This window comes from Struthio camelus, chromosome 1 (genome assembly GCF_040807025.1).
Source record: "Struthio camelus isolate bStrCam1 chromosome 1, bStrCam1.hap1, whole genome shotgun sequence".
Lineage (NCBI taxonomy): Eukaryota > Metazoa > Chordata > Aves > Struthioniformes > Struthionidae > Struthio > Struthio camelus.
In genome coordinates this window covers 77,398,459-77,411,147 of record NC_090942.1, presented here as the reverse complement: position 1 = coordinate 77,411,147, position 12,689 = coordinate 77,398,459, and the positions used below count along the sequence as shown (strand labels likewise).

The following is a 12,689-nucleotide window of genomic DNA, read 5'->3' as shown; positions in this document are numbered from 1 at the left end:
AAAACTAGCGTTTACCAAGGAAAAGACAACATTGTTTTCACTTCAAAAAATAAATGTCTCAACGTTAAAGATGAAAGAAATAAATTTCCGGGAAATTTTCATGTAATGTGAAGCTATTTATTTCTTCATATACAGCTATTCAGCTGTTTTTTCACTCACCTCTGTGTCCCTGAATCTATCCTCATAGTCCAGTCTGTCCTTCTCTACAGACGTAAGCTTTAACTTCAGATTGGAAATCTCTGCCATTAGATCCAGTTTCTGAGTTTCAAGGGACGTTCTGCTCAGAAGCTCCTGGTTTAAGATAAAGAGGAACAGAACAGAATTATTCATCCAAGGGAAAAGAATTCTACACTTAGCACTAAGATACATGCCCAGAAATAGGTAATGTATTTCTACAGCTAGAGGCCTCTTTGATGGAGCAAACCATTATACTCCTTCCGTGCTATGAAGCCCTGGGACACAGCAATTAGCCTATCTGACAGACTTGAGGCACCTAGGATGCATCTGAGATCGGAGGCCACGATCAGGGGTTTGCTGCCAAGGCTAGAATAAAACTCGTCTGTCATCACAGTTGCTCTGAGCAGCAAGGAGTTTTGAGAGGAATCCACCCATCCTGCCAGAGGCTTTAATCCAAATCTCTTTGAAGTTCAGTGGGGAAAGGCTCAAAGGACAGTAGGACTGGATTCCTGTAGCGTAAAGCAATGTTGAAATGACTACGTACAAAGACTTTCAAACAAATATAGCAGGAACAGAAGTAAGAGAATTACCACTTAGTTAAGTGACATCAAGGGATAAAACATCTTGAACTGAGGCACACTGCTCTCCCTGAAGCAAAATGCAATTCATTACGACAGAACAAGAGACACAGAGGGAGAGAAATGCTTCTTTGCAATACCTGCTGCAGCATCTCCTCCGTGGCATTCAGCTTCTCCCTGTGCTCCTCTAGGCAGAACTCCAAATCCCGAATCTTTTCTCCCTGGGCCTCTACCTGGTCAGTCAACACACTCACCTGTAAAGTGGAGATAAAGGAATGCCTATACTGTTTGTATCCTCTGAAGAATCATATATGAATAATAGCACCGGTTGGCCCCAGATGAAATACAACAACATAAGGATGGCGCACAGCAGGGTGCTGCAGCGGACACAGAGAAGTCAACTGTGAGGACAGAAAGCTTTCCCCTCACGCTTACTGGAATTTTGGCTGAACTTCTGGCAGACGCATTGCAATTTTGCATTCCTGACCTGTCCGGGGAGTTTTCACAAGGGAGTTGCTGTGGCATCTTACAGCCAACCTGTAAGCAGCAGACCTGCTACTGCCTCCTCACCAAAAGCAGGCCATGTCAGTATTTTGTAACACATTAAAACTAAAGATGTGACAGTGCCTTGACTAAAGACTATTAGCTTCTACTTTAAAATTGAATACTTAAACCTCACCAAATGCCAGTTATTCTTTCTGAGTGATTACATACAGTGTATCACACTGTACAGCTTCTCCTTTTCCAAGGATAAAAACAGAGGAGGTTAATGCACATCAACTGAGGCAAGGCGAGAACGACCAAGACAACACCTTTGAGACTGCAGACTGATTCCCATTTAGCCTTTTCTGAATAAAATTGTGTTTGTTTTAAATAGGCTCTTTGGAGGGAGTCTGCACTGCTGCTGGGAGTGAGGGTAAGTCAGCTGGAACAGAGCTCTGCACTGTCACGGGCAGCCCGTGGGCCAGGTCCACGTGAGGTGACATGCAGCTGCCGGCGCAGAGCTCATGGAGGGCTGCCAGGTGATCCAGACGCCTGACGGCAGGAGAAGCCAGCCAGCGAGGGCAGCTGGGGTGAGCTCCAGCACAGTCCAGTCTCAGAGCGGGAAACAGTCCCCTCCTGCCCATCAGCGGTCCCGCAGCTTTCATTGCCCTTGTTTCCCTCCAGAGTGTGGCGCTTGCCTGGTGGCTAGTGGCCACAGGGATATTCTGGTAGGCCTAAGGACAGGACGTGTGCCACCTCATGTGGACAGCAGGTGAACAATCAAGGAAGAAGATGGTTTTAAGGATATATAGGAATGCAGGAAGACGATGGCGTTGCAGACCAACTCGGCTAGCAAGATTCAAAAAGTTCAGACACAGAGAAGGCGGCGTTTTGATTATTACTGCAATCTAAATTCGCACTTATCCATAATCTGGGTTAACCCCCAGGCATCAGCAACACTTCAATCACTGCCTAAGATGGCACAGCTGCAAATAAATCCTCACAGGTTTAATCACATAATACAAAAAAGTCTTATTAATACAAGAATAGAAGAAAATAATTTAGGTGATGACTCACTTGCAGAACAAGAGATTCCTTATCATTTTCCAAACGTGCCAGCCTTTCTTGATACACATCGCCATTACCAGATATGTGTCCATTAGTCTGAAAGACATATCAAACATTGCATCTGTCAGTTACCATATGATAAGCATCATTCTTCAGTATAAATTTAAAATCATTCTACACCAGAAACTAGTCAAACGCAGTAAGATGAATCATTGCGATAAGGACATTTAAAATACAGTATTATGAGCCAGACATACCCTGATGGCAAGGTCAATCTAAGTCAAAAGGACTAGGCTGACTAACACCATCTAAGGATCTGAGATGCAAAGCTTTCCGTGTTGTAAAGTTCATCAGCTTCAAGTAACAGTCACAGGTAATTAGCTATGGCACGAATACTTACATTAACATTAATACAGCTGAGAATAATAATATTAAATAATTCTGTTGTAATAACCTCTTTTGATTTGTAGACCCATAACATTTTTAAGTGGAACACTACTGTATGGAGACTTTAAGCCTCCTGACAACAGGCTTGCTTTTCTTAGTCTGTGGACTGTCAAAGGTCTGCGAAACCACAGGCTGAAAACCACTGAGCAACACAAAAACGTCTCAGAAGCCCTAATGCTGATGTTTCTCATTTAACTTATTAATAAGACATTGTCATTTATCTACTTAAAACAGAATGGCAGTTTCCGTCAGTAAACTAGTATATAGAAACTAAATTAAAATTTTCTTCAAGACAGAATATAATTGGGAAAAACATACTCTGAAAACCTATCACAACATGTAAAAGAACATAAATGTACACAGATCTGACTTTCAACTCATAATGCTGCCACTAAGAACAATTTTTACATGTCTGTCAATGTTATGAACTCACAAGAGTATTACTAATCTGCACAGTTTAAGAATAGATTTATATTATTTTCCAGGCCCCTCCTCCTCCCCCCGCCAAGGGTTACAAACGAAAGAAACTGTCAATAAAGGATACAGGATCACAGTTCAGGACATGAATTGTTCAGGGGCTTAAAGATGAGAAGGGAAGAACCTTTTGGTGACCCAATTCTGCAAATTCTCTTACTGCGCATTCAGCATTTTGTTAACAAAATTTGTGCTCCATGCTGTACTATGCTAAGCCATACTTGCAAAGAGACAAATATCCTGAGACATTCAGCAACTGGAAAAAATCAACTTACAAGCTACATAACGTGCATTAGGCTTCTTGCAAGTCAATTTTTTTTTTTAATCGCACAGTAAGAGACATCCTTTTACATCGGGCACTTTTTACTACGTATGCATGAAAGTCTGCATTCTGAAGACATCTCTTTATTAAGCCGCTTTAGGCTAAAGAGAAACAAAAATACACGTTAATGCTATCCAAGAGTCCAGAGGAACTGGCAATTTTCCTTCTTCATACTAATTTCAATGCTCTGAAGCAGGGAGAAGAATTTTTACTCTATCCATACACGAAGCTGTCTCCAAGCGCTTTGTAAGGTAGAGTCACAGTCAAATCTCAGTTCAGAAAAAAAATCCTTGTTGCCATGATGGTAGAAATCAGAGAAGTTTGAGAATTCGGACTAAAATCCAGTGTACTGAGCACTGAGACGTCTCCTGACTTCGAGAGGCCTCGATTTCCCTCTGAGCACTTAATGGCAAGAAATTGGGCCACTGACTCTCATGCCCATGTGAGGCGGCAGAGTAACCTAGCCGTGAGAGGCCACCCTCACTCATGAGCTGGAAACCTCAGGTTTCTGCTTTAAATCTCCCTTTGAAGCAGGCTGTCTCCCCCGATTACCGAGGAGGCTTCAGACGAGCCTGCAAAAATACCTTTTTTACATTGCATGCCTGAGTTCAGGTGGCGTGAGAAACTCCTTTGTTTGAATTTGGGGGAGCGACAACCACAAACCACCCAGCGTTAGTTGAAGATTAGAGGCAAAGCAAACAGGAGAGGGTACAAAGCGTCTGACCTCACCTTAGCGCTCTCCTCAAGAAATGAGGCTGTACCCTGGTGGCTTTTAAGTCAGTGTGCAGTAGCAGAAGTATCTCCCAAGCATCTACATGCATAACTTCTCCATCTTTCCTCAAATCACCAGGAGCTACAGCAGGGCTAGGAAAGCATGCACCTAAGTAATTTGTATCAATATCTCATACCATAATAACACCCTGAATTCCAAATTTCAAAAGATACTCTGTATCCAAATTATTTAGCAGTAAATTACCAGGCCCTCTGACCATCTAGCATCTCAGCACCAAAGCAGAAGCACTCTCAACTTCTGAGTTTGCACTGTTTTTCCCAGCCTCTACCAGAACTTAGGCTCATGCCACTCGATTTTCATTCAAGGTCAATGACATCTTTAGTTTTATAACAGTTTTAATTTAGGTGAAAGAAGTCCAAGCGTTTCTGAAATAAACTCGTTAGCTGCTAAGCTTAACAGCTTATCCTTTAAATTATGTGACTTGATTTGCACAGATAATGCAAACTGCAGGTTTTTGCATACTTCCTGTTATTCTGTAGCTCCTTCCTCATTTACAGTCCTGTACATCTTAGGCACTTATTCGGTCCCCATTATTATAGCATCTGTATTTTGTAATATATAGCACATTTAGCACTACAGTGTGTGTCCCTGATGTAGGAAAGAGATATTTAGCCTCCACTACAAATAGGCAACTGAGGTGCAAAGACGCCCTCTCTCCTGCGGGCGCTCACACGGAAGTCCTTGCCAAAGCATAAACTCTATTCCCAGCCTCCTAAACAACACATCCGTGCCCTAACCACTGAACCTCTTGCTATCTCTAGTCAGTGTAACCAGGCACAAAACCGAAGACCGCACGAAAAAAATATGGGGCTGTAAGTATTTATTTTACACTACAACGAAAATGCCTTTCCAATGCTGTGAAAATTAACGAGGTGTTAAAGCAGAGTGTTAGTCATTGTGCATAACGTCTTGCTAAGGCACCTTAGTTGTTAAACTCTGTTCACATTCCTCAAAAAAAAATCCTGTTTTGCTCAGCAACTCATACTGGGTTTTAAACTAGAAGCATTTAGAGAGTGAGAGTTCATATCATACCTGCATATTACCATGAGAAACAGAGAGGAAATTATGAGAATCATAAGCAGAACTGGAGTAAAGACTATTCTCCCACAAAACCAAACAAAATCCAAACGTCTTTACTTTTACCAGCAGCAGCCAGAAACATTTTGTAAATCTGCATAAAAACAGACCTCCTGTAGTAGACTGAAAACAGCAGAACTTGGTGTACAGCTCAATAGCAGTTCACTTTCTGTCTGAAACGTTGCATCTTCTGCATAACACCTGGGATTAACTCTGCAATGTCAGAGCACATTTTAGGTATGAAAAGGCAGAAAGTCCTTGACTTTGGTTACAGAGGCCACGGCATCTACTACACAGAGCTGCAGCGCCAGCGTGTCCCACGGCAGTCCAGAGATGGGGACTGGTGGGTAGCAGCCATGCAACACCTTCCAGCAGGTCTCCTCTGCTCTGTCCTCTCCCCAAAAGAAAAAAAAAAGCTGATACCAGGCACATTTTTCCTTCCAAGAAAAAGGGAAAGGTATACCTGCATTGGGCAATGGGCAGCGGGAGCCCGAAACAGCACAGGAAAGGGCAGCAGGGAGGTTTGACAGACAGAGGAGCTGCGGTGCGTGCGAGGCCTGGGAGAGCAACGCCCAGCATGTCCTCTGGGAAGGCTTTCTCTGCGCTTGGAGGCTTGCAGCCTCCTCTGGGGCAGAGCCTGGCAGCTATTGCTCAGCGCAGAGCAAAGGCGTCGTTTAAAAAAAACAAACAAACAAAAAGTGAAAAATAAATATTTGATTCCACAGCAACCACAAGAGTATTTGGGGTATTTGGTAGATCTGGACCACATTTGCATCATACAAGTCTATACAGGATTAACGCAGTTTACTAGCTGTGAAATGCATGCTTTCCCATCTTCCAAAGAAGGCTCTTTTTCATCAGTAACTTAAAATTAATCTGGAACTAAGCTGTTAGACTTTGCATATGTTTTTAATTTAGGGATTAACTGCAGAACACTGGATGGGAAGAGAGAACGCAGATTTACCAAGGCTGATCTGAATCCTATAAACAAAAGAACAGTTGTCACGATGCCACTGAAGCGTCTCAGAAGTTTCAAGTTAAGCATTTGCTTAAAATGCCTTATAAGATCAGATCCAGTGCACTTAAAACTCTGCAAGATCAATCCATTACTAATCTGTTAAATATGTGTGTACGCTTTGTCTGCAGTCATGTAAATAAAAATCCATACTGCTCTAGTGGGAATTATTCCTGTAATAAGCAGATGCATCACAAAACCTTCACAGTTTGCCTGCCTTTTGCCTTTTAATCCATTTTCTCTAGAACTTATTTAACCTTCTAAACCACAGAAAAGTTTCTAATAGCTTCTGCTTTTTAACCTACCCAAAAAATATTTTATTGTTCCCCCTCAAGCACTGAAATTTCCTTTCAAAAATAAACCTCCTCTTTAACCTACTGCAGCCGATACCTTCATTATCCTTTGTTTTCTCTTCTGCTTTTGAGACAAAATCGGCAGAACAAACCACACTGTTCTTGCTGAAGACGTGAGCCGATTTATATAAAAGGTACTACCACTCCACAGCGTTATTTTTGGTCCATTCTTTCTGCGAGAGTTTGCACCGACTGTTAGGACCACTACAGCACCGTCAACAGTTAGGCAAGTGGGCTGTCCCGGACTACTTCTTCCTGACCATCTGGAGTGAAATGAGACCTCATTAACATGCTTAAGTCATTCAAATCATTCTAATACACATTACCTACACTTAGCTAAGCACAGCTATTGCTCACTCTGTTTTAAGGAGTCCCTTGCAAGGGGGCTTCTCGAGCCTCAGCTACCTCAAAATCACTTGGTGGGTCACAGGCACATCCGCGAGGTCCTCCAAACAAACTGCTCATCACCACTTTCCCTGTCACACAGAATGGTGATGGCTTTGCCCTTTGTGAGCATAATTACATCCCAAATTAATGCTGGCAGAATGACCCGGAGCAGGGTGTAGGCAGTTTGCGGGGAAGCCCATCGCTGCCCCCACGGCCCCGCATCTCCTGCCTTTCATGCTTCCCTACTCATCGCTCTGATGTTTCAGCCTGTTTCACAAGCTGTAACAGCAGGCACGCAGATCCACTGCCGAGCCTTTCTTTAAAGTTTACAAATTGTTCTTAAGGAATGAGCAGCAAAAAAAAAAAAAAAAGCACCCCATGTTACATCTTAAAGGCTTCACTAAAATACAAGTGAATTCCCGAAAGAAAATCGGCTCAAGACAGACCTTCACTCTGAGTTTACCCGAAACATTTTCTAAACATAAGTAACACAGCTCTTGAATAGGGAAGGTGAAACCATTTCAGAATACTCAGTTTCTTCCACTGCAGCCCAGCTGGTATCTGATACAATGGGAAGATGAAATGCTTATTCCTGAGCAGTGCTACCCAGCCACGGCTTGTCACACAGATGAATGCAAGAGCCAGACCGAGCACAGATATTCTTACCTTATTTAGCCAAACACAGTGGCCGTGAATGTCCCAGCTATACTCCATATCGGTCATATTTATCTTCACGCATTTAAGGACGCGAGCGACTATGGCACGTAGCTGAGGCTGAGCACGGCAGCCCCAGCAGCTCGGCGCCGTGCCGTCAGGGCTCCTCCGCACCAGCCGCAGCGCAGAGAAGTTAAGAGGAGGCAGATCTCCTCGTCCAACCAAAGACAGAGGAGAACGTGGCACCGGGCTGGGAGACGTGGGAAGCGAAGCTGTGAAGAGGCGCTCCTCACAGGCGGAAAGCAGCTCCTCCGGGGAATTAACACATCAAAGCCCGTGAGGAGCAACCTTTCCTCTAACCTGAGCCTGCAGAGCTCCACCACAAGGACAGCGATACGCCCAGCACAGAAATCTCGGACAACAAGATCCTTTCCCATACGCCCAGGTTCCTGTCTGCGATGCTCATTTATTCCCTTCGTTAGTTAATTTTCTCTCCAGGGGCTAATCTGTCAGACAAGGCAGACAGACCTGTTGACTTTGCATGTTTGCTGCTCACCACCCTCCACCTGAAGAGCAATGGCCACCAAAGTACAGCAGTGGACAGGAGTCCTCGCCCCAGTCCACCAGGGTCAAACATGCCCAAATGCACGCATCCAGGGGTGGCCCACGACCCAGACTCCTCCATCCAGCCCCCTGGGAATGCTCAATAATTCACAGGACAAAAATGAGTTGAAAATGCCGTTTTTGGCAAGGAAAGCGTGCAGGGAGGTGCAGAGCTGGGCTGGCTCAGGCAGGAACGAGTAGGTGAGTTGCGGTACCATGCAAACCTGACCCTGGCAAAAGCTGCCCCACGCGCACCGGAGCTGCCCATCTCCACAAATGCTTGTCTCATCCCTCTCTAAATAACGTCCCCGGTGAGAACAATTCCACGCCTCCCTCGTCCGTACAAATAATTCAGGAACACAAAAAGAGAGATTCTGACTCTACTGCCCGATTGCAAGACAAACAGGAGGCAATTTTCTTCTCTTGATAGGCTATTAATTTTAAAAGCTGGAGGAATACATTTAATTCTCCTGTAGGTGTCAAGAATAAGAGGGGGAAAAAAAGTTAACTGAACAACCTTAAATCTCATGTGTGGCTTGTCTCAGTTTATGTTATACTTGAGAATCATTTAATGCAACCATAACAACCAACTGCTTCGTCCTCATATTTAAGTTGCAATTTCTCCACTAACAGCAGCATTGTTACTAATTACTAATATTTTTTACCTCAATGCCTCATTCCTGGAGTCCTATGATTACCTGAAAAAGTACAGCTCTTATTAACAAAAACAAGATGTTTATAACTCATATTGATGGATAAAAAGTTTAAAATTTGAGCATTAAACCCAAAACAAAAAAAGTAGTGAAAGGGGAACAGAAGCAGTGTTCTTTAAGCCAGACTCGTATATTTCAGATTGCAAATCGTGATTTTTCAAATGCTCTGCCACCCTGCCTTTGGGGCTGCTCTATAACAAGAACATACGCTGCACGTTCCAGAACTGGAGTGCACAGATTTTTCTTACTACTGATGAACTCATCCAAGATGCATGAAGATGCCAAGCCAAGCAGCCAGCGTTAGAAACGAATCCCAATTATCTCCCAGTGTTAAAAACACCCCAATTCGGACAATCATCTTTAGTAAGAAACAGGGTCCTGAACAGGGTCAAGAAAACTTAGAGTTACATCTCTCATGAACAGAAAGTAGAGCTGGGAGACAGTTTATGATGACAGACTTAAACGGCATCCCAAGGCTCCTTTCAAATTACGACTTGAGGAGGGATCTGAAACAGGTGTTTGGTGGTAAACATCTACGTGCCACACATTTCCATAAAGACGTTTCACTGGCTAAGCTCAACATAAGTGCAAGCTGAGCCGAATAAAAGCACTGTACACCCACGCTACGACAATCAAACAACAAACTTTGGTTTGGAGACAAGATTTTTCCATGAATAAAAAATATGAAATGATTTCTGGCTAACCAAGCCGTTTCCACCACATGGGAATCGTTTTGTCTTCAAATTAGGCTAATATATCTCTAAGATTACAAGTTATGTTTACCCAGCCAGGAAAACTCTCTGAAAGCTAACAACTCCTCTTATTAACTCTCATTAGTCCCAGCCGCTCTCTGGAAGAATTAACGCACTGAAGAAACGTCAAAATCTGCAGTTGATTTGTGAGAGGACAGACCCATTATTCACAATAGCTATACTCTGGATTCGACCAGCCATTGCAGGTATCACAACTCAAATCAACTAGCAGCTTTAGACGAGCTGAAAACGTACTCCAAGTAACCTTTGGAGACCATTAGGTTTGCTGTGTTTTAAAGCTCTCACATTCAACATATAATGCTACACACAGGCACTTCTTAAGTGAAAACCACAGTTTCATTCATTGATCATGAACATTTTAAAGGAAAAGAATTATCCTGGCTATTTTGTTCATGAAACCACAACAATAACTCGACAAGGACCCACAGCTGAAAGTTCAGATCAGGAGCTTGGGGAAGCTGGCTGTGGATGGGAAAGGGGTTCGCAACCCGCTGTACCCTCCACCCTCCTCTTTAACAAGACACAGTTGGTTTCATCCTTCTGGGAAGGCTGCTGCAAAAGCTATATTAAAAAAAAAAAAAAACACTGTCAAGAAAACTAATAACTAGAAAGAAAACTGTGCCTTGTTTATCTCAACTGAAGAAAAACTGAAGCAACGTCCACAGTTAGGAGCAAGTTTTTCGAGAATTATTCTTCCACAGATGAATCTATCAGCTTCCAGCTGAACACAATGGGACTGTGTTGGTCTTGCAAAAGGCAGAAATTGATTAAAACGGTCTTGTTACTGGTGGTGACGTTACAGATCTCTCGCAAATTGTCTACATTCAAACCAGAAGCTTTACAGAGTACAGCACATACTTTACAAAAGAACACATGAGAAGACATTAAACATTTCTGTTGATCAGAAGGAAAACAGAAAAATGCGAATACTTTGGAATAGTTATGATCTGGCTATGGATTTCAGGGCTGATTCCCATTTCTGCTTCCTCACTGAAAGCACACAGTCCCAACACTTCTCAACTTAGCGAAGGCCTCAGTCCTCTTCCAGACTTTGATCACATGGCTTCATTTCTAATTTTAATCACAGCGTTCATCTGCCATCAGCTTGCACACGGAGGCATGTGCAGGGTTTTAGCTACACTGAGATCATTTTTCAGCTGTATGAAAATTAGGAAAAACATCAGAAAAAAGGTCAGAAATGATGTATTTTAGTTAAATTGACTTATTTGTGCAACAGAAAGCTCCATTTACAACTTCTCTGAGTTCCCCAGTGGGGACCACCTGGTCACTCCACTTGGAAGGGCTCTGCCAGATGTTCGGGCGCCCTGCATGCACGTTGGTGTCACGTGGCCATCTGGCATCCACCAGCTGAAACACCAGCATGAGATGCTTTAACTCTTTGGCCCTTTGTGAGCGCTTGTATATTCGTTTTAAACATCTGCCACCAAACGGAGAAGAGCAGAAAGGAAGTGGTCGCTAAGAACCAATGCAGTGACACACGACAGTCAATTCTGACATGGTAAAATTGAATACTCTGCCCCATTTTACAGAAGCGAGCAAGTTTGGGAGACTGCTGTCAAAACCTCTCCCTGATGAGGGCATCAGTGGTTTCCCTTCAGGGGCCAGGATGGATTTTTTTCATGTGACGCATTGTTTGGCAGCTGTGAACACTATTTTTGTTTTCCTCTGAGACGTCAGAGACTTGGTTAGAGCTTCAGATGAGATGTCATGAACCGGTTCTAGTGGTTTTGAATAGCCTGTTTTATGTAACTTGTTCACGAGTGGAAGATTAAACCTATTTCACAGGATAGGTGTTGTTACAGAAAGCCTTTCTTAGACTCACCTGGGCACTCCATCTAACACCGCCCCTGCTCAGATAGGGACCTGCAGTATTGGTAATTCCTTTAAATCTCATGATATTTGCTTGTAGCACACTATGAACTGTAACATTCGGTCTTTCATACTATGGGTTTTAAAGACACCACACATCACTGGGGAATAATTTGAGGCACAGGGAGGAGAAGTATAGATGGAATAGATATGCAGTCTTTTGTATTCAAAGCCTACATATTCTTTTCAGTGATCAGGAGTCACCAAAGTCAATGATACAGAGCAGTTCCTTTTCCAAATTCAGCCCCCAGCTGTAAGAAAAACCGTTACTGACTCACTGCCATTTGGTGATCTACGTCAAGTGACTCTGAAGGACTCTCTTCCATTTCCTAGCAGGCAGGTATCCCCAAATCACACATTCATCGCTACCAGGGGCAACAGTTGGCCATACACTGCAGCCTAAAGCAACAACCAAGCCACACCGCCAAGCCTCATCACTCCAGAGTAACACATACAGTAGATTGGCCTCACTAAGTGTGGACTACTGATGTCCATGCAACCCATGGGGATTATTTTATTTTCCAAGGCTATCTGGCATATGAACATTTATTTATTTTTAAAGCCCACACTTGCACAAAATCTGTTATGCCTCTTTGATTTCTGTTCCACACAGACCAGAGACTACTTACAGCGATGTTCAGTGCTGTATGTTACAGAGCAAGGAAATGCTGATGGCAGCAGGAACTCTGTGCTCTAAAGATCTGACCGTAACTTCACTCCCACCTCCTTCTCATGATCTTAACATTTTCTGCCATGCTTTGACTCCAAAACCCACTGGAGTGAATGGAAAAGCTCCCATTTGCTTCATTAAATATCAGGCATTTTCAGTTGAGTAGAATAAAGCAGCATTCTCCCCTCAAAACCTTTCTGCAAGAGGTATGC

General features: G+C 43.3%; 1 protein-coding gene across 50 annotated transcripts in view; it reads right to left on the bottom strand.

Moving 5' to 3' along the window:
- The window catches only part of PPFIBP1 (PPFIA binding protein 1), a 125,971-nt gene that overhangs the window by 41,621 nt on the left and 71,661 nt on the right, over positions 1 to 12,689 (bottom strand). For 49 of the 50 annotated variants that reach the window (XM_068950180.1, XM_068950246.1, XM_068950217.1 and 46 more), the window contains 3 exons: positions 2,316 to 2,402; positions 896 to 1,009; positions 160 to 291 (listed from right to left, as the gene is read on the bottom strand). In XM_068950180.1, coding sequence (XP_068806281.1) covers positions 160 to 291; positions 896 to 1,009; positions 2,316 to 2,402 — 333 coding nt within the window. Of the gene's footprint in view, positions 1 to 159; positions 292 to 895; positions 1,010 to 2,315; positions 2,403 to 7,840; positions 7,971 to 12,689 lie in introns of those variants that run through there. The other variant, XM_068950584.1, reaches the window with a different exon arrangement.